Genomic DNA, 23,135 nt, shown 5'->3' with positions numbered 1-23,135 from the left:
TGCACATCTTTAGGTTGTGGAGGCGAAACCCATGCAAACACAGGGAGAATGTGCAAACTCCACACGGACAGTGACCCAGAGCTGGGATCGAACCTGGACCTTGGCGCTGTGAGGCAGCAGTGCTACTCACTGCGCCACCGTGCTGCCCTCATGATATATTATCAGTGAAGTGACAATCTGTTTTCTGAAATTTATAAAATTCTGACTATGCCTCATGGGCACTTAACAAATCATGGGCTGGATTCTCTGCCGCCAGCTATGGTCAGCGACGTTCCCGATGCGACGGAGAATCCAGCATCAGGGAAGATACGGGATCGGCACCGGGGTCTTCGTAATGGGGGGCCTACCGGAAGGGTGTCTGTAATTGGGGGGGGGGGCTTCTAGCAGGTGTCTCTGTAATGGAGGGCTTCCATGCGTGGTTATCTGTAATAGGGGAGAGTTTCTGGTGGGGGTCTCTTTTATGAGGGGAGGGTCTCTGGTGGGGGGTGAGCGTGGGTATGTCTCGTGGGGTTGGGGTGGGCAGGATTTACATTGTGCGGGGGACTTTGGGGGCAACTCCCTAAAATAGTTATCCCCCCCAGCCTACCATGGGATCCACCTTACCAGAGTCACGCTGGGAAATACCTCCACCTATTTGCGCTCACATGAATCCCAGCCCAGATGACTTGAGATTCACACAAATTTGGAGAATCTGGTCCTCAACCGTTAATAGGATGGAAATGGGTCAATTTGACCTAATTATATCCTCCCATTGGTGTGGGGTGCAAACCTCCTAATGTCTTTCTCCTCCTTCCTGGAGTGATGATTGGATTCTCTTTGTCCTCACCTTCCACCCTATTAGCATCTACTTTCAATGGATCTCGAGGCGGCATGGTGGCGCAGTGGTTAGCACGACCGCCTCATGGCGCCGAGGACCCGGGTTCGATCCTGACCCTGGGTCACTCTCCTTAAGGAGTTTGCCCATTCTCCCCGTGTCTGCCTGGGTCTCACCCCCACAACCCAAATAGATGTGAAGGGTAGGTGATTAGCCACGCATAAATTGTTCCTTAATTGAAAAAAGGAATTGGATACTTTAATTTTAAAAATGTTTTTAAAAATACGCTCAATGGATTTTCCCCTGCCACTGCCACCATCTCTTGAGTGTTCCCATCACATCTCCCATTTCAACATTCCAAAGGGGCCATGCACTCTGTAATATCCTGGAATACCCCTCCATCACCCCCAACACCTGCTCTTTTTCCATCACCATTTTATCATGAAAGGACAGCTAAATGCAACACCTGTCCTTTCAGCACATCCCTTCACATCTGCCAAGTCTCAAACATTTCCTTCCGGGTGACACAGTGATTCCTTGGAGTTCTTCCAATATATGCTGTATATTGGCTCACAAAGCAGTCTCCTCAATACATTTGATTGATTTGATGATCACCTCCATTGTGTCTACAGATGTGACCATGATCTTCTGATCTCTTGGCATTTTAATTCTCTTTCCCATTCCCACTTGGCCTCCTACACTGTTTCAATGATGCTGAAGTTGAACTTTCCTCAGCTCCTCAGAGACCGTGTTAGGGAACTGGAGCTGGAGCTGGATGAACTTCAGATCATCCAGGAGGCAGTGGGGTTAATAGAGAAGAGTTACAGGGAGGTAGCCACACCCAAGATACAGGACAAGAGTAGCTGGGTTACAGTCAGGGGAAGGAAAACGAACGGGCAGACAGTGCAGGGATCCCTCGTGGCCATTCAGCTTCAAAACAAGTATACCATTTTGGATGCTGTTGGGGGGATGACCTACCAGGGAAGGCCCTAGCGGCCAGGTCTCTGGCACTGAGTCTGGCTCTGTGGCTCAGAAAGGAAGGGGGGAGAATAGAAAAGCAATAGTGATAGGCGACTCAACGGTTAGGGGAATGGATAGGAGATTCTGTGCTCACGCTCGAGACTCCCGGAAGGTATGTTGCCTCCCGGGTGCTAGGACCAGGGATGTCTCAGATCGAGTCTACAGGATTCTTAAGGAAGAGGGGGAGCAACCAGAAGTCGTGGTGCACATAGGCACCAACAACATAGCTAAGAAAAGGGATGAGGATCTAAAAAGTGATTTTAGTGAGTTAGGTTGGAAGCTAAAGAGCAGGACAAGCAGAATAGTGATCTCAGGATTGCTACCGGTGCCACGTGCAAGTGAGGCAAGGAACAGAGAGAGAGAGTGCAGCTGAACACATGGCTACAGGGCTGGTGCAGGACGGAAGGCTTCAGATATGTGGATCATTGGGATATCTTCTGGGGAAGGTGGAACCTGTACATGAGGACGGATTGCACCTAAACTGGAGTGGCACCAATATCATGGGTGGGAGGTTTACTAGAGCTCTTCGGAGGGTTTAAACTAGTTTGGCAGGGGGATGGGAATCAGAGCTATGGATCAGAGGATAGGGTAGCTGTTGAACAGGCAAATATAGTATGCAGCAAGTCTGTGAGGAAAGATAGACAGTTGATAGGGCAAAATTGCACTCAATGGAATGGTTTAAAGTGTGTCTGTTTCAATGCAAGGAGTGTCAGGAATAAGGGAGATGAACTTAGAGCATGGATCAGTACTTGGAACTACGATGTTGTGGCCATGACAGAGAAATGGATTTCACAGGGGCAGGAATGGTTGTTAGATGTTCCGGGGTTCAGATATTTTCAGAAGAATAGGGAGGGAGGTAAACGAGGAGGGGGAGTGGCACTGTTAATTAGGGAGTGAATCACAGCTGCAGAAAAGGAGGTAGTTGAGGAGGGTTTGTCTACTGAGTCAGTATGGGTGGAAGTCAGAAACAAGAAAGGAGCAGAATCTTTATTTATTTATTATTGGGAGTTTTCTATAGACCCCCCAATAGCAGCAGAGAATAGAGAAACAGGTTGGGCAGCAGATCTTGGAAAAGTGCAGAAGTAATAGAGTTATTGTCATGGGTGACTTCAACTTCCCTAATATTGACTGGAACCTCCTTAGTGCAAATGGTTTGGATGGAGCAGATTTTGTCAGGTGTGTACAGAAAGGATTCCTGAATCAATATGTAGATAGACCGACTAGGGGGAGGCCATATTGGACTTGGTGCTCTGCAACGAATCAGACCAGGTGACAGATGTCTCGGTGGGAGAGCATTTCGGTGACAGTGAACTCCTTGACCTTTACCATAGTCATGGAGAGGGATAGGAACACACAATTTGGGAAGGTATTTAATTGGGAGAGGGGAAATTATACTGCTATTAGACAGGAGCTGAGAAGCATAAAGTGGGAAAAATTGGTCTTGGGGAAATGCACAACAGTAATGTGGGGAGTGTTTAAGGAGCATTTGCTGCGAGTGCTGAATAGTTTTGTCCCACTGAGATGAGGAAGGAATGGTAAGGTGAAGGAGCCTTGGATGACAAGAGAAGTGGAGTTCCCGTCAAGAGGAGGAAGGAAGCTTACGTAAGGTTGAGGAAGCAAGGATCTGACTCAGCTCTAGAGGGTTACAAGGAAGCCATGAAGGACTGAGGAGAGCTAGAAGGGGGCATGAAAAAGTCCTGGCGGGAAGGATTAGGGAAAACCCCAAGGCATTCTACACTTATGTGAGAAATAAGAAGATGATCAGAGTGAGAGTAGGGCCGATTAGGGATAGTGGATGGAACTTGTGCCTAGAGTCTCAAGAGATGGGGGAGGCCCTAACTGAATACTTTGCTTCAGTATTCACTAGAGAGAGGGACCTTGTTGCCCACGAGAACAGTGTGAACCAGGTTAATAGACTCGAACAGGTTGATATTAAAAAGGAGGATGTGCTGGAAATTTTGAAAAGCATCAGGATAGATAAGTCCCCTGGGCCTGACGGGATATACCCAAAGTTACTACGGGAAGCGAGGATATTGCTGCGCCATTGGCGATGATCTTTGCGTCCTCACTCTCCACTGGATTAGTACCAGATGATTGGAGGGAGGCACATGTTGTTCCCCTATTCAAGAAAGGGAAGAGGGAAATCCCTGGGAATTACAGACCCATCAGTCTTACGTTTGTGGTGAGCAAAATATTGGAAAAGATTCTGAGAGATAGGGGGCGCGATTCTCCCAAAACGGGAGAAATCGTAAAGCTGGCGTAAAACCCGGGCGGGTTTTACGGCAGCGCGCCCCTTCCCGACCGGAGACCGATTCTGGTCCCCGGTCGGGGCTAGCAGCCCGACGCCGTAGGCTCCGGCAAGACGGGCTTAACGAAAATCGTTAAGCCCACTTGCCGGAGTTAGCGCCGGCTGACGCGTCATATGACGTCAGCCGCGCATGCGCAGTTTGGAAGACTCCAACCCGCGCATGCGCGGGTGACGTCATCGCGTTTTTGCGCGAAACCCGCGCATGCGCGGGCCGGGTTGCTCCTCAGCCGCCCCGCGAATGGATACTGCGGGGCGGCGGAAGGACAAGTAGTGCGCGGGCATCGGGCCCGCTGCCCCGCGATCGGTGCCCACCGATCGCGGGCCCATGGCACCCTTGGCCAATTGGTGCCATGGTTATTAATAGCGAGTTAGTCACGCCGTTTTTATGAACGGCAAGACCAGGTGTGTTTGCCGTTCGTAAAAACAGCGTAAAGGGCTGGGACTTCGGCCCATCTAACAGCTGAGAATTGCTGCCGGCCGTAAAAAAACGGCGGCAGCGATTCGGGTCGGGACTTCGGCGGGGGGGGGGGGGGGGAGAATAGCGGGAGGGTGGCAAAAATGTCGGGAAGGCCCTCCTGCTATTCTCCCACCCGTCGTGGGGGGCGGAGAATTTCGCCCAGGATTTATGATTATTTGGAAAAACATAGTTTGATTAAAGATAGTCAGAATGGCTTTGTGAGAGGCAGGACATGCCTCATAAGCCTCGTTGAATTCTTTGAGGATATGACGAGACACATTGGTGAAGATCGGGCAGTGGATGTGGTGTATATGGATTTCAGTAAGGCATTTGATAAGGTTCCCCATGGTCGGCTCATTCAGAAAGTTCGGGGGCATGGGATACAGGGAAATGTGGCTATCTGGATACAGAATTGGCTGGCCGAAAGAAGACAGCGAGTGGTAGTGGATGGAACGTATTCTGCATGGAGGTCGATGACCAGTGGTGTCCCGCAAGGATCTGTTCTGGGATCTCTACTCTTTGTGGTTTTTATAAATGACTTAGATGAGGAAGTGGAAGGGTGGGTTAGTATGTTTGCCGATGACACAAAGGTTGGTGGAGTTATAGATAGTGTCGAGGGCTGTTGCAGGTTACAACAGGACATTGACAGGGTACAGAGCTGGGCTGAGAAGTAGCAGATGGAGTTCAACCTTAATAAATATGAAGTGATTCATTTTGGAAGGTCAAATTTGAATGCTGAATACAGGGTTAAAGCCAGGATTCTTGGAAGTGTGGAGGAACAGAGGGATCTTGGGGTCCACGTACATAGATCCCTCAAAGTTGTCACCCAGGTTGATAGGGTTGTTAAGAAGGCGTATGGTGTGTTGGCTTTCATTAGCAGGGGAATTGAATTTAAGAGCCGCGAGGTTTTGCTGCAGCTTTATAAAACTCTAGTTAGAATATTGTGTCCAGTTCTGGTCGTCTCATTATAGGAAGGATGTGGAGAGGGTACAGAGGAGATTTACCAGGATGCTGCCTGGACTGGAGGGCATGCCTTATGAAGAAAGGTTGAGGGAGCTAGTGCTTATCTCACTGGAGCGAAGAAGGCAGAGAGGTGACATAATAGAGGTGTACAAGGTGATGAGAGGTATGGTTAGAGTGGATAGCTGGAGACTTTTCCCCAGGGTGGAAATGGCTGTCACGAGGGGACATAATTTTAAGGTGATTGGAGGAAGATATGAAATGAAAATCACTTATTGTCACGAGTAGGCTTCAATGAAGTTACTGTGAAAAGCCCCTAGTCGCCACATTCCGGCGCCTGTTCGGGGAGGCTGGTATGGGAATTGAACCGTGCTGCTGGCCTGCCTTGGTCTGCTTTATAAGCCAGCGGTTTAGCCCAGTGTGCTAAACCAGATATAGGGGAGATGTCAGAGGTAGGTTCTTTACATAGAGAGTGGTGGGTGTGTGGAATGCACTGCCAGCAGAGGTGGTGGAGTCAGAGTCATTAGGGATATTTAAGCGACTCTTAGACAGGCACATGGACAGCAGTAAATTGAAGGGGTGTAGGTTAGGCTGATCTTAGATTAGGATAAACGGTCGGCACAACATCGTGGGCTGAAGTGCCTGTACTGTGCTGTACTCTTCTATGTTCTATGTTTCCACCAGGCACTTTACAGCTTTCCAGCCTTACACCTTACCAATAATTTTAACTAATTCAGACCCGAAACATCACTCCCACTTTCTCCTGGACAGAAAGTTCTCGTAATGAAGAAAGGATTCCTAAGAGCTACTCGGAATGGAGGTGATATAGGGTGGTGCTTAGACATCTACTAGTTCATAGGTGGTGAGCAACTGGTAAGGTGGTCTGTACCCATGGCGTCTACCTGCCTTCCTTTTACCATATTTCTGGGCCTTAGGAACATTCTCAGCTTTGTCAGATTTTCCAAACATCACCTTGTGGAAAATGGTGGAGAATCTAACGGTTACCTCGGGGTCCTGGATAGCATTCGGGGCCAGTAGTAAAGATACAAAATTCTGGTAATATATAGAATATGAATTAGTATCTGAAAAGAAACGATAGAGGATAAAGACCCTTCACTAGATCAGAATTAGGAATTTCTTTCCTTCGCAAAATGATACAATTGTACCAGCTCAATCGCTGTCATAATAAAGATTAGAGGTTAAACCTGGAACCTGAGGAGACAAACGTATGTAAGTAAAGAGTGATCTTAACATGTGCCGTAAATGTGAGAAGAGCACTTATGTTTTTCCATTTTGAAACATGAATAGATTATCATCTTGGAGTAAGTCCATAATCTGCGTAATTAAAGAATGCATTCTTTAAAAAAATTGTACTTTTTATCTCTTGAAAACATCGACTTATTGTTGGCTCCATCCACATATCTTGCTCTAGTTACTGTCCTTTTGCCAAAAGTTTGATCGTGAGTATCAGCAGCTTATTGAACTGTGAAGCACCATCACAATCAAGCAGATCCTGTCCTCAGCCTAATCCACCCATGCCTATTTCCTGCATGGTCACTGGTTTGCAATGAAGGATGGAAAATCTGGCCAACTTTCCCTTTCTTAACCCAGAGTCCCCAAAGTCAATTGTAATGCACCTTCTTCCAACCCCAACGGAGATCACCTAATTGAGGACAGATCTAGGATCAAACAAGGAGCTCAGCTATTCACTGCATTAAGTCTACTGAGCACTGAGGCATCAAGCACTGAAATTCTGAACAGAATTATTTGGCTGAGGCTGTGCTGTTTTTGTCCATTCCAGGTTTATGAGGTAAGCTGGCAGTTGGAACGACAGCTGAACTAGTACAGTGTGACATTCACAGAAGGTTATTAACCTTGGGATACAATTACTGAAGGAAAATTAACTCTGGAACTTAATCTGTGACCAGTATCAACTGTATTCTGTTCAAAAGAAGAAAAGAGATTGACATTTGTAAGGCTTTCCAACTTAAATGGCTTCATGTGAAATACATTATTCTGAAATGAAATGATTGTTACTGCAAAGGCAACTGGATAGCAACTAAGCACACAGAAAATCTTGTACTAATTCATCTGTTGATTAATGGTGTTGCTTGATGGAGGAGTGTTAGTTATCGAGAGAATTTCTTTCTAGTTGGAAAGTGTTGTGGGATATTTAATGTATATCTGTACCAGAAAACATAAAAGGGGCTCCAGTTGAACAACACCCTTGAAGAACTCACCTGAAGCACTCTGTACTGAAGTATCAGCCTAGATAAAGAGGGCAGCATGGTAGCACAGTGGTTAGCACTGCTGCCTCACAGCGCCAGGGACCTGGGTTAAATTTTGGCCATGGGTCACCATCTGTGTGGAGTTTGTACATTCTCCCCGTGTCTGCTCCGGTGCTCCAGGGTCGCATGCAGGGAGACCTGGTTGAGACAAGAGTGGGCCTTCAGGTGGCGGGGAGCCGCTGGAGCTCACTCCAGGGGCACCCCAATCCCAAGGAGTAGCCTGTGGGCCATCGGGCACCCCGGGGTAGGAGGAGATGATGGGACCAGTGCCAATGACTCCTGCAGGGGAGGTGCCAGAACACCCCAGCACCGTTTAATCCCCTCCCACCTGTCCCTGGCGCATCCGATGGGCAGCAGGCAGAACAGGGTGGCACCACGCCACCTGTGACACCCAAAAGACTGCTGGGCCCATATGCGCCCAGCCAATCCATGGTCGCCAAAGAGGACCCAGGTCGAGATGCGCAGCAGGCCGCCTCCACTAGACGGAGCATTAGGGTGTGTAAGGTTAGAAAGTTAGACACCAGTTAAGTTGACACGGGTGAAGCACATAGGTTAGCGATAGGGGCTAGGACGCAATGCTTGCATATATCTCAATAAACACCTGTTCACTAATGTTCCGAACTGCCTCGGTCCTCTGTCTGAAATATGTGAGGGATGGGCAGGGCCGGCAGCAGGGAGTGTGCTGGGTGGGAGGCCGATGGTGTGGACTATGGGTGTTGGAGGTGGAGATGGGCCAGGATCCCCAGGGTAGTCGGAGGTTAACCCTGGGGTCACCCTCAGCGACAGGGTAGGGGACAGGGTGAGTTACATGGGGGTGCCATATGGTAGGGGCTACCCGGTGAGTGACCCGTCACTGCACACCACCGGGATACCCAACTCCCTGCCATCACCCCAGACGCCATTCCACCCCCACCACCCCACGGGTTCGATAGGACCATGAAACGGAATGGCCAATACGTATGCAGGGATCACCCAGGCAGACAGTAGCATGTGCTACGAAGGGCAGGAGACGAACTTCGTCAAACGATGCGGAGCACCAGAGCTCAATGTGGAGTGGGCCATCTCCTGCAGCTCATTAAATCTGAACTGTGGTGGAATGAAGCCTTTATGTACTTTCCACTTATTCTCAATTTTACCATGGGCAGCCAGCTCACCCAACATCTCCCCGCTGCTCGGAAAGTCACAGTGGGAGCCGAGGCGGGAGCTGGTCTGGGTGGGTTGGCAGTGGGCATGCTGTCGATGGCACGATGCCCTATTTTACGTGGGGGTGATGGTGTAGGATTGGTGGTCATGGGAGGCGGTGGTGGACTATGGGAATTGCAGGGGAGAGATGTGGGATGGGATGTTCATGCCATTAACCAGGCTGTTTAGCCGGTGAACTTGGTGGTGATCACAACATCCCATGTGTGACGACCCTGGTGAAAATGTTGTGCAGCCTCCTGTGCTTGCCCGGGCCCCATGCCCTGCCTATCTTGGCCCTGCTCCGCATCCTCCTCATTGGATGAGGTCTGGCATTCATCCCCCTCCTCCAGGATGTCGCCCCTCTGCTGTGTGATGTTGTGGAAGATGCAGCAGGCCACCACGATGTGGGAGACCCTCCTAGTGGTATACTGGAGGGCCCCTCCAGGGCGATCTAGGCACCTGAACCACATCTTCAGGATGCTGAAGCACTGCTCGATCACGCCTCTGGTCGCAGCATGGGCATCGTTGCAGTGGGTTTCCGCGTTGGTCTGCGGCTTCCACATGAGCGTCATCAGCCAAGACCACAGTGGATAACCCCTGTCACCCAAGAGCCAACCCCACATCCAGGGGTGCGCCTTGAAGCTGTCAGGAACCGTCGAGTGTGCCAGAATGAAGGTGTCACGCACACTGCCCGGGTTTTGGGGACAGACATGCATGATGTGCAGCTCATAGAATTGAATTTACAGTGCAAAAGGAGGCCAGTCAGCCCATTGAGTCCACACCAGCCCCTCGAAAGAGCACCCTGCTTAAGCCCATGCCTCTGCCCTATCCCCATAATCTAGTAACCCAACCTAACCTTTAGGTAACTAAGGAGCAATTTAGCATGACCAATCCACCTAACCTGCACATCTTTGGACTATGAGCGGAAACCGGAGCACCCAGAGGAAACCCACATAGACACGGGGAGAAAGTACAAACTCCACACAGTTACCCAAGGGTTCAATTGAACCTGGGTCCCTGGAGCTGTGAGTCAGCAGTGCTAACCACTGTGACACTGTGCCACCTTATGGTCACACATGAGCTGCATGTTTATTGAGTGGAACCCCTTTTGGTTTGTTAAGACTGGCCTGTCATGGGCCAGTCTTCGTAGGGTGCAACAATCCGGCAGATATGCCATGTAGACCCCCTACTCAGCTGGAGTCTTCAACGGCATGCCCGTCTGGCAGGTTCTCAAATGAGGCCTCAAGTGGCACCGCCTTCCCACTTCCTCCTCGGCCTGTTTGACGGCTGGCTCTCCGTTCTCACCAGCTGCCTCCTATTCCTCTAGAGAAGGCTCCGCTGCTGCAGAGTCCACCTCGAGCAGCTCCAGCCCGTACAGCCTCAGTGCATCCCTCAGGGCTGTGGCAGCCGGGATGAAGGCCACCATTTCTGGTTGGATTCCGAAGTCCATTGTCTGCAGGGGGAGAATGGCCGACTTGTTAGCATGGTGCGTACCTCCATGTCTAACCAGGTCCCCTGGACCACACGGTGGGCCGAGCCTGCACTGCAGCCCCTGCCCCCCACATGTCCCCCAACACCATCTCCTCCACTAACCCCACATCTACCCCAGGATGTTCCCTCTGCCAGTCTCCCCTGTCAGCATCCTTGGCCCCATCAGTGCCCAGCACTACAGGGGCCTCTGGTGCCAGCGACACCCCTACTGGCAAGGGTACCGGTAGCTGGTGCTACCCATGCCAGCAGTTTCCCTGTCGCCACCATCTGGTGCCTTCCTTTAGGGGTTACCGTGGGCATTGCCCTTGTGTGGACCGCGTGATGCCTGCCTGTGGATTGTGTCCATTGTGAAATGCGGGTGGCGGGCATATGGGGTGAAGCCAGGGGTTAGAGTTGAGGGGTAGGTGGTGCAGGGGGTGATGGCACCCATACGGCCGGTGTCACTGTGCATAACCACAGGCCATGGTGGGTGGTCAGTAGGGTGCGCAGTAAGATTGTTGCCTTGCAGGCTACAAGAGTGGTGGTCTGTGCCTGGTCACCCCAAACCCATGACCCATCCCCTGGTCAGCCCCCGCTACTCTACCCTCCCGACCCTGGTTGACACCTATCCCAGCCAGACATGCCAGGAGAGGACTGGAAGCCCATGGTCGCGCCTCTGGGAACATGCCCTACCTCCTCTCTCTCCCTCAGCAGCCACTGCACCTGTTTCCCGATTTTTAAACCACAAGTGAAACCCACCATCGGTAATTCCTCCTGGTGTAGGCGGAGCACCGGGGGAGCCCCGGAAAATACCGGGTCAGGCCCGTTAATGATATGCCAGAGTAGAACGAATTCACGCCGCTATCAAGGCAGAGGAGCATAGCATCCTTTTTTTCCATAAATTTAGAGTACCCAATTCTTTTTTTTCTAATTAAGGGGCAATTTAGCGTTGCCAATCCACCTGCCCTACATATATTTGGGATGTGGAGGTGAGACCTAAGCACACACGGGGAGAATTTGCAACCTCCATACAAGCAGTGACCCGGGGCCAGGATCGAGCCCGGGTCCTCGGCACAATGAGGCAGCAGTGCTAACCACTGTGCCACCGTGCCACCCGTAGGAGCATGGCATTCTGCCGGCCTCGATTTTTACCTGTTGTGCGATTCACCACCCAATCACGATTCGCGATTCAGGCATCGCTGGATCTAGCATCCCACCCATTGTTTTTTGGGCTGGAAGAAGGCTTTTAGTGAAGCTCTTCAGGGTCAATGTTAGGACACCTGCTTTTTATTTTTAAAATAAATTTAGTGTACCCAATTGTATATTTTTTCCAATTAAGGGGCAATTTAGCGTGGCCAATCCACCTAACCTGCACATCTTTGGGTTGTGGGGGTGAAACCCACGCAGACAAGGGGAGAATGTGCAAACTCCACACGGACAGTGACCCAGGGCCAGGATTCGAACCCGGGTCCTCAGCACCGCAGTCCCAGTGCTAACAACTGCTCCACGTGCTGCCCTGACACCTGCTTTTCTTGATATATATGAATGATCTAGACCTGAGTGTAGAGGGCACAATTTAAAAATTTGCAAAAACATAAAACTTAAAAGTATTGTGTACAGTGAGGAGAAAGAGCTAAATTTGACATGGTCATAAGAGAGGCTGGTGAAATAGGCAGAAGTTGGCAGATAAAATTTAACTTGGAAAAGTGTGAAATTAGTTATTTTGGTCGGAAGAATAAGTAGATGAAATATAAAATGAAGGGGACAATTCTAATGGGGATTCTAGAGCTAGGGGATCTTTCAATATATGTGCACAAATGATTGAAAGTGGCCGGGCAGGTTGAGAAAATGGTTAATAAAGCATTTAGGATACTGAGCTTGAAAACAGGAGCACAGAGAGCAAAAACAAGAAGCTGTGATAAACCTGTATATAACATTGATTCAGCCTCAACTGGAATACTGTTTCCAGTCTTGGGCACCACATTTTCGTAAGGATCCAAAGCCATTGTAGGGCAGTGTTTTTAAAACTTTTTTTTCCCGGGATCCACTTTGCCAACCAGCCAACCTTCGGGACCCATGCCGGCTGACCTTCACGACCCATGTTGACCAACCTTCAAGCCAAGTTTGCTTACCTTTAATTTGAAAACGGAGCCAGATTGGCCCTCACGATCTCACTTGAATCAGGTTCTGAGCAGGAGAGGGCAATGTGCATATCAGGTGCTGACTTCCACCAGTTACTTTGTGCCGTCTTTATCTTTATGAAAAAGGAAAATCCAACCTCGCACATGTAGGACCTCATGAAGGACAATAACAGTAAAATGCTTGTTTTACTCAACACTGGATATTCCTGGAAGATGCTACACCAGAATTCTGAAAGCCTCATGTGCTTTTTGGCATGTTTTTAATGTGGTATTACAGGTCAGCTACAGCAGCGTAGTCTTTTCATTTGGAATCAACTGCAAGTTAATAACTGACTCTGGGGTTTCAACCTCAAAAGGAATTTTTCACCCACCATTTCTCTTTCAAAATCTGAAACTTCCCCTTATTTGCCAGTACTTACCTGCATATAACACACGTAGACTTTGCATCCTTATTTGCATGGGCACAATTGAGAAAACCATACCTCAAGAAATCATCTTTTTGCTACTTTGTTCTCAAGTTAAGTTCCTTCTTTACAGGGTGTGAACCTGAGGTGCTGGGTCTCTGTACAGAGCTAACATTAGCACTGTTCTGTCCTGCCCTGGACTCTCCTGTGCAGCTCTCTCCAGCAGATTCTGTTGTGAGATCTTGCCCAATAGGTAAACTGCCTGTTTGAGTCTCTGACCATCTCTTACTTTTAAGAAAACCATTCATTTTCACAATTTACTTGCCTTGCTTGCCAGCGGCTGGAACATGAAAGCAACATTGCCCTGAGATTTTGCACCAAAAGCATGTGCCTGGATAGTTCTTGACATTAAGTGTACGTGCAGGGCGTGTGAATTGCTCTCGGTTACCGCTTCTAGCTGGAAGACTCCACACAGCCTCATTTATTTCCACTTTAAAAGGCAATGTAAAAGCTGGTAGCGGCTGTTCATTGAATTATAGAATCCCTACAGTGCAGAAGGAGGCCATTCAGTCCAACAGTCTGTATTGATTCTCTGAAAGAGAATCCTATATGGGCCCATTCCCACATCTTAACCCCGTAACCCCACCTAACCTTTTGGAATCCACAGGGAATTTTAGCATGACCAATCGACTGAAACTGCACACCTTTGGACTGTGGGAGGAAATCTGAACACCTGTAGGAAACCCACTGAGACTTGGGGCGAATATACAAACTCCTCACAGACAGTCACCCGAGTTTAGAATTGAACCCGGGTACCTGGCGCTGTGAGGCAAACACTGTGCATCCGCGCCGCTCTTTGTTTTTATTGCACCTAATCCAACATTCAAATATATATTGAAATTTAACAACAAACTTCAAACCAATTTTGAAAAAGGGCAATGTAAGTAAATATTTACCTCTGAAACCATTTTTAAAAATAATTTAGAGTACCCAATTCATTTTTTCTAATTAAGGAGAATTAGTGTGGCCAATCCACCTACTCTGCACATCTTTGGGTTGTGGAGGTGAGACCCACGCAAACACGGGGGGGAATGTACAAACTCCACACGGACAGTGACCCAGAGCCGGGATTGAACCTGAAAATTCGGCGCCATGAGGTAGCAGTGCTAACCACTGCACCACCGTGTTACCCCTAGCTCTCAAACCATGACTGCATGCTTTTAAAAAAATATATAAATTTAGAATACCCAAGGGCAGCAAGGTGGCGCAATGGTTGTATTTCACGGCGCCGAGGTCCCAGGTTCGATCCCGGCTCTGGGTCACTGTCCATGTGGAGTTTGCACATTCTCCCCGTGTTTGCATGGGTTTCACGACCACAACCCAAAGATGTGCAGGGTAGGTGGATTGATCATGCTAAATCACCCCTTAATTAGGAAAAGCAATGAACTGGGTACTCTGAATTTATTTTATTTTTAAATTTAGGGTACCTTTTTTCCAATTAAACGGCAATTTAGCATGGCCAATCCACCTAGCCTGAACATCTTTGGATTGTATGGGTGAAACCCACACTGACACAGGGACAATGTGCAAACTCTACACGGAGAGTGATCTGGGGCCGGGATCGCACCCGGATCCTCAGTGCCGTGAGGCAGCAGTGCTAACCGCTGCGCCTAGCATGAATGAATGCTGTGCATTAAATGTTCCCCAGGATCAAGCTGATTGTCTCTCGAGTAAGAAAGGATATATATCATCTTATTTTCACATTGATCATCACAAAATGACTTGCAACAATCAAAAAATGCTAGCAAGGAATCGTCATGTGGTTTTAAGTTTATGCCTTCCATATCTTCAAGCAGTTTCTACGTCTTTAAGTCAGAGTGAAGAAATAATGATATCTTCATATTTACTTGCCGATGGGTTAATTATTTTAAAAATTGAATCTAAAAGCATCACAGCCTCTCTCCAATGATCAGTCTTAGTATAACCACTGATGAAGAGGCTGCAAGCTCCACTGTCCAATAATTTGAATCTAGTATGCAGAATGCCATATAAATCAAGCACATCGCTTAGACTTCAGAAGGAGATCATACTCAACAGTACCAGTTTCCAGTCACAAACATTAATAGTGATTTAGCCACATCAAATTCGGCACGAGTAGACGATAGTTGTTCCATCTTGCTTACTTCAAAATGAGTTTTATTGTACCATTCTGCTTTCAACGTCTTCCACACGTCAATCCTTAAAGGCTTTATTGGAACTGAGATTGTTGTATCTTTAGCTACTGCTGAAGCATCATCCAATGTTTCGCCCATTTGGCATTTTGCGAACTCTGCACTTGTTCTGGCTGCCCTGGCTGTAAATAAAGAAAACAAAAAGTCGGTGTTGTTCCTGGGAGCAGTTTTTCTGGTTTAGTGTTTGCCAGCGGCGTGCAGAGGTCTGGTGATGCCCGGGGCAAATCTTGATTGTATGCCCCAAAGACTCAAGTATAAGGCCTAATATACTGAGAAATATTATGAGAAAGGAAAACATTTTGAATATATAAACACAGATGAAACATGAAATAAACGCTTTATTCGATTTTAATATTAATCAATCAAATTATTAAGTTCTTTTCCCCAAATGATACCTCCTGTCACAAAACACCTGAACTACTTCACTTTTTACATCAGCTGTGAGAAATTTTTTTTCAATGCTTATTAAAGCCAGGTTGGTCAGTCGCTCCTGTGACATAGAAGACCTCAGATATGTTTTTATTAATTTCAGGTTTGAAAATGACCTTTCACAGCTTGCGACTGAAAATGCGATTGTAAGCAGTAATCTGTATGAAGCACACAGCGTCGGAAAGACATCCCTCCCATACTGCAGTAAAGACTCCAGAGCATCTTTAGGATCAGGGGAACTCTATTCCCTCCAGCTCGAAGGAGCATCACAAAATCAATAATTTTGTCATATAACTGAATTGCAACCACATCATTGTCATAATAATTTGCAAAGTCTGAACATTCCTTTTTTAATTTCTCTCTTTCTTGTTCATCTTCAATCACTACTGAATTCAAGTTCAGAAGAAAAGAAAATCGGTCACTGAGTCTTTGAAGACGGACACTGCGGTCTTCAATTTCAGTTTTTAATCTGTTCACAATCTCTACCATTACTCTATTCATTTCTTCTTGTGCCGTCAGTCCACTATCTCTTGCTGACTCTCCAGGCATTCTTCTTCTTCTCCTTGTTCGTGCAATTAGTATTCCCCAATTTTCACAATATTCATTGGCTAAATCTATTGCATTGTGGATAATTTCGTCATTCTTCAAATTCAAGATATGAATAAGTCCTCTCAGATCACAAGAAGCTTCATGGAACCCCATTTTCGGATCCTGCAAACGTTTTGAGACTTTCTCCACTGATGATAAAACTGAGTACCAAAAATTTAATAAAGCTATAAACGGGAACTGTTGAATAGAGTTAAGTAGCGATCCTGCATCAGATTTAGTTTCCCTTGAAAATTTTCCTTCCAGCAGGTGTTGAAGGCTTGCAATAACGTTGTCACACTCTTCGTGGATTACTTGCACAGCATCATGGCTGGAACTCCATCTTGTGTCACACTGTCTTTTCACAGTCCGAGTGACAAATGATTTTAACACTTCCCAACGAGAAGTAGATGAAGAAAAAAAAGTAAAGAGTTTTTCTAGAATGCCAAAAAATGTAACAACAACAGGTTGCACCTCACTTGCATGGACACAGGCCAAATTGAGGCTGTGGTTCTCGCAGTTCACAAACACAGCTTTTGGGTTAACTTCAAGAATTTTTTGTTGAACACCTCCTCTCACTCCAGCCATAACTGCTGCGTTATCATATGCTTGACCACGACAGTCATTCATGGAAATTTTGTCTTCTTCCAATTTTTCCTGAATTTTATTTACCAGGCTGACTGCATCTTTCTTGTTGACTTGAAAAAATCCTAGAAAAGTCTCCTTTATTTCTACTTTTCTGTTTTCATCAATATGAACGTAACGCAGAATTTCAGAAACCTGATCTTCATGGGCAATATCTGGAGTTGAATCCAGCATTATGCTAAAATATTTTGCGTCCTTAATTTCGGAAATTATATTTTTCTTGACAGTTTCACCAAGAAGATTGATTATTTTGTTTTGAATTCTGTTGGACAAGTAGGTGACACTTTTTGGTTTCTCTTTCCCTCTCTGCAAGTGTTTTGCTAAGATGTCATCATATTTGGCCAAAAGTCTGATTGTTGCTAGAAAGTTTCCTGTATTTTCACTGACTGTCTCCCCTGGCTCTGATAACCCAGATATTCCTTCTCCTCGATGTCCACGATAGGCCAGATTCTGTTTTGCCAGAAAGGATATAACCTCGACAATCCGTTCAGTTATAGCTTTCCATCTTTTCTTTTCAGCAGACATTTGCTGTTGAAGTTCAGCATCTACCGTAGTTGAATGATGGAGTCGAACTACAAGGTTCAGGTATTCCCTCATGTGAGCTCTATGAGAAGGGCTTTTCTCATGGTCAGGTATTGTTGGATTTAATTTTCTCCAAGTGGAGAAACCGTCTTCCTTTCCAAAGTTTGACACAGACGACAAATGCTCCTTTGAAAACAAAAAGCAAACAAAACAGTAGCATGCTTTCCGATATGGAGAGTATAACAACCATTTTCTCTCCACAATTTCTCCGTTTGTGGAAACTTTATCAAACCACTGTTCGGAAAATGATCTCCCATCCTTCTCAGCAAATGGACCACTTTTATTCTGATATCTTTCAGGACCATGTTGTAATATTGTCATCTTCAAATGATCTGGAATCGGTTTCTTCAAACAGCCAAAATCGCTTCTTTGCAAAAATATGCAAATATCTTCTTTATTTTCTTCACATAGATCATCATCCTGACAACGAGACTGAGGAGAGAGAGTATTATGTTCTGACCGAGCTGAATCCGTATCAGAAAATTCCTTCTCTGCACCCACATCATCTTTTACTTCTCCAGGTTCTCCTACTTCTTCTTTACTTCTTTTTATCCATGCATCTAATGCCCCTCTTTGATGGGACTCTTCTTCGACTCTGGCCCTCTTTTTTTTCCTGTTCTGTGCTCCACTCGGTTGTTCACGAAATACTCGTAACATTTCATTTTCTATCTCAAAAACCGTAAGACGCATGAGAAAATGGAAAGAAAATGGTAAACAATCGGTCAGTTGCAGACGGATAAACCCTATTTCATTTCTTTGTTCCTTCGTATCAAATTATTTCACACTGATTCTCCACTGATAATTTTGTGCAATTTATATCATAGACTTGCAAATTAGTGGTATCTGTATTCGAATATTAGCATGTTAAGGAATAAATGTCTCCTATTCCGAGATTAAATGCCATAGCAGTCCTCTGATCATCCAGGCTTCACTCTTACTACATCCCACGTAAATATTTCATTAAATATCGCCAAAAAACCTATAAAAACCGTAGTTGCACCTGTTCTAGAGCTATTCACTGACCTGAGTAGGTAAAATAACTAATCTAGATGCACAAAAAGCTGAAGAAAAGACGAGTTATGATTCGAGGAAACGCAGGAACGAACAGCCATGTCTGCTTGTTACTTTTTATGGTTGCACCACGTACATCATCCGCACGCGTGTGGGGGGATGGGGAGAAGGACCATTTTCTCTAGACAGAAAGGGTACACCATGTTAAAGGAATAAAGGGCTAACAACTGCCTCTGCAGTGTGGTGAGCCTCCAAAAATTGATTTATCACCGCTGAAATTTTAAAATTACTATCTTATTTCCTTCTCTGGGACAGCACGGTAGCCTAGTGGTTAGCACAACCGCCTCACGGAACTGAGTTCCCAGGTTCGATCCCGGCTCTGGGTCAATGTCCGTGTGGAGTTTGCACATTCTCCCCGTGTCTGCGTTGGTTTCGCCCCCACAACCCAAAAAATGTGCGGAGTAGGTGGATTGGCCAAGCTAAATTGCTCCTTAATTGAAAAAAATAATTGGGTAATCTAAATTTTAAAAAAAAATTTTTTTTTAAATTAAAAAAAAAAAAATTTTTTTTTTTCCTTCTCTGATTGGATGCCCCCATCCAATGGATGCCCGGGGCCAATGCACCGTCGACCCCCCCCCTCTGCACGCCACTGGTGTTTGCTGATTTCCTCTTGCTTCCAACATTCTGTAGGTGAGGGTGACACAGTGGTGCAGTGGTTAACGCTGCTACCTACGGCGCTGAGGACGCGGGTTCGATCCTGGCACCGTGTCACTGTCCATATGGAATTTGCACATTCTTCTCATGTCTGCATGGGTCTCACCCGCACAACCCAAAGATGTGCAGGGTAGGTGGATTGGCCACGATAAATTGCCCCTTAATTGGAAAAGAATTATTGGGTACTCTAAATTTAAAACAAAAACATTCTATTGGCGCTCAGTTGAGATTAAAACTTTTGATGAGGTGCACAACTGTGGGGAAATGTTATGGGGTAAAAGCCTTGCTGCACCTTAATGTGGTGCGAGAAGAGACCCAATGACACGCTGCAAACGGGGTCAACGCCGTGGGGTGTTTGGGTCGACATGGTGAGTAGTGACGGAAGGGGCTGCTCTCTTTAACCTCAGCCTCCGATTAAACATCAGCTCTGCACCATACATTTACGAAGAGTGAAAGGGTTCTATTCGACAATACCACTCTCAGTTACTAGCCCTTCGGTACATTACCACAGTTCACATTTACAACACTGACAGAGGCCTTGGAAGTGGGGCCAGTTTGGGCGCTTCCCCCGAGATCAGGACCACCGCTGGAACAGCCGTCCCATCACTCCGCGACCCTCCCGACACCTGCCCGTAACATGGGTGGCGACCCGCACTTTGGAAAACACTGTTAAAGAGGATGTGAAAAAGATTCATAGGAATGATTCCGGGTCTGAGGAATGACACCCTTTGTGCAGGGTGACTGAGGCATTCGTGTGAAATGGTAATAAGATGAAGCTGAGTGGCTGTTCAGCTGGGAAAGTGAAGGGCCTGAAGGGAGAGGAATGAATGGAGCTGCAAGTGTGAAGGCCTGAGGGTGCAGTGCATAATAATGCTGTAGAATTCAGGGTGTGAGTGCGGACACCTGAAAGTGACTCACCTTTCCTGTTCTCTTAGGGCACTTTATTCAGTTTCGAGCAACCACATTCCTGCTGTTCATTTCCTTATCCATTTCCATCCACATGCGCTAGGTTTGAGAGACTGGCCTCTTCTGCCTATCTTTGTTGAACATCACCTCATTTCAGTCCTTCAGAACCTGCAACAGGACCTCCAGGGAAGTGTCAGAGGCCTAGCAGGGAGAGTTGGTGGTCAAGAGGTGTGCACAGCCTCCCCTGGTCTCCTTTTTATTCCTGTGGTTTTTGAAGGCTCAGGAACCTTTGTACAGTTCAGCTATTCCCAACTTCCATTTGAATCTGGTCCCAAGTCAAGGGGATCGTCAGGTATATAGCAAGAGCAATCAAGCAAGGTAAACAGCCAATCACATTGAAGAATTCTCACAGACAGCAATTGGGAGATAAAATGCACTGATTATCGTTTTTTGGATAAATGTTGAAGAGAGTGAAATGAAGATTGGAGCACACATATTAGAAGATGAAATATCATAAACAACCTTTAAAAATGATCATTTGTATTAGATGAGGGAGGAAATCTACAGTACTTCATGGCGGGATTTGCCAGTCCTGGTGAAGTCACTGGACGTTTCGATGGCTCATCATATTCTCTGGCCCTGCCACAATGGGGTTGTAAATCCCACCGTACAAAACTTTTGAATATTTAACATAGTGGAAAAAATTGACATTACGCAAATATTTCTTTTTCTTTAAATTTAGAGTACCCAATTCATTTTTTCCAATTAAGGGGCAATTTAGTGTGGCCAATCCACCTAGCCTGCACATCTTTCATTTGTGGGGGCGAAACCCACGCAAACACAGGGAGAATGTGCAAACTCCACACGGACAGTGACCCAGAGCTGGAAATGAACCTGGGACCTTGGCGCGTGAAGCAGCAGGGCTAACCCCTGTGCCACCATGCTGCCCTGATATTACACAAATATAACATTATTTTCCTAGGGCCAGAGAAGAACTTCAACAGTAGTTAATTTGTATGTGGTTGAAAATACAGTTCCAATTTATAACGATATTTAATCTTTCCAGCGTGTTTCAACAGTAATATTATGGCGTAAAAAGGTATATTCTTGTCAGTTCAGTGATTCCTGTTTGATTTCAATCTGCACAGTCTCCGACAGCGGAACCTCTGCAGTTTAGTAATAATGAGAGTTTAATGAGTTTAGTTGTTATCATTACTGCAAAATCTGAACTTATAATTCTGGTTTAACATAACTTTCAGATAACCAGCACGTGAGATGAACTTAAATTCTGTATTTATAATCCAAGTTGTTTGCAGCTCAACTTTTCTCTAACTGTAGACTGCTTTATCAACAGATAAAAAGAAGCTTGGAGTACCCCAAAATGGCTCCCGTTGTTGTTATTTTTGATTTGTCATCTGTCCGAAGTGTTTGGGAAGGAAGAATAATAAAGCATAAAGAACAGCAGAAAAGAGAGAGAGAAAGACAGGAGAAAAGTGCATTAGCAAAGTAAGTTGTGTTTGTTGTTTATACCAAAGCAATTCATGCACCATAAAAACTAACCATAATTAAGGTGCTTATCTGTTCTGCTTAAACAATATGTAGGATGTTTGTTAGTGTAGCTTTAATGGTAACTTGTTCATAAACTGCAACCACTGCCAAAAACATATTTATTGGGTGCGATTCTCCCACAAGTGTCTGATGTGTTGGGTACTCTGGATCCGTGGAGACTGCGTTTACCTCAGCAGTAACACATACAGGCTACCAACACTTGAAATAGTACAACACTATTTTATTAAGCTAGAAGCTGTTGAACATACTTTCACCACGGGTCGACATTATGTTAGATTAAACTAAAGACCTATGCCTATCCTAACCAGTCTATGCACACAGCACATGGTGAAGATCTGTGCTGTAAACTGTGAGCTCTGTCCTTCTGAGAGGCTGCATTCCGAATGAGCGGGAATACTGATGCCCTCTGTCTTTATAGTGAGTGTGCTCTAACTGGTGATTGGCTGCGGTGTTGTGTGTGTTGATTGGTCTTGCTATGTGTCAATCAGTGTGTGTGTCTGCACCATGATATACTGGTATATATTATGACATCCCCCTTTTATAAAAAAAGTATGTTTGTGGCAATAAATAATGTGTGGTGAGAATGTTCCTAACTACAGATGGAGTGCGAAGACTATTGACTACATATTGACAAGACTATGTACATAAGAACTAAACTAACTGTGGCGGTGGAGATGTATGTTGACACCGGGAGAGGAGGGTGTATGTTGGCACCGAGGGGGTGGGGTGTATGTTGACACCGGGGGGGGGGGGGGGGGGGGGGGGGGGGTGTAAGTTGGCACTGGGGTAGTGGAGGTGTAAAAAAAAAAGTATAAGGCTTACTGCCTCGCTCTACGATGCAGATTTGCACAAAAACTGATCCCACCCATTGTGGGCGGGATTCCCCTTGCAACGTCTGGTGGGATTGCATTAAATCCCGCGAGGTGTTACGAGCTGGGTAGATCCCAGGAACGGGGTCGCCCGGCTATCACCGGCCACGCTGCACCGCGCCGGGCTGCTTTTCCAGCGCAGCGTGGCCCGAAGATTGCGCCCTAAGGACGTGATTCATCGGAAAGATTCCTAAGTGTGGTAGCGAGCGGGAATTGCCACGAACTTCCCAGCGCTCGGCCCAGCGAGGCTGGCAATGCTATTCAACGTGAATTGGTCCACTTAATGAGGCTTCAGCGGTTTCTCGCCAGCCCCCCAGTTAACAAGGTCGAGCAGCACTTAGGCTGTACTTGCTCAGCCAACCCCAGTCAGCTCACAACAATGGCACCCAGGAGACCAGCCCCAAGGTTTGGGGATGCAGATCTGGAGAGGCTCCTAGACACAGTGGAAGCCGGGAGGGATGTCCTGTTCCCCCTAGGGTTCGGCGGATCAGCCACAAGGCAGCCAGTGATGCCTCTGAGGAGGAGGCGACGGCTGTGAGTGCCAGGAGTG

The 23,135-nt window shown here is 46.7% G+C and overlaps 1 protein-coding gene across 1 annotated transcript in view; it reads left to right on the top strand.

Annotated features, from left to right (window-relative positions):
- The window catches only part of LOC119969992 (leucine-rich repeat-containing protein 2-like), a 133,320-nt gene that overhangs the window by 19,934 nt on the left and 90,251 nt on the right, over positions 1–23,135 (top strand). The window contains exon 2 of the mRNA XM_038803958.1: positions 21,502–21,653. Within this exon, the coding sequence (XP_038659886.1) occupies positions 21,529–21,653 (125 nt within the window). The 5' untranslated portion in view covers positions 21,502–21,528. The remainder of the gene's footprint in view (positions 1–21,501; positions 21,654–23,135) is intronic.

Source organism: Scyliorhinus canicula, chromosome 8 (genome assembly GCF_902713615.1).
Source record: "Scyliorhinus canicula chromosome 8, sScyCan1.1, whole genome shotgun sequence".
Lineage (NCBI taxonomy): Eukaryota > Metazoa > Chordata > Chondrichthyes > Carcharhiniformes > Scyliorhinidae > Scyliorhinus > Scyliorhinus canicula.
This window is presented reverse-complemented; position numbering and strand designations above follow the sequence as displayed.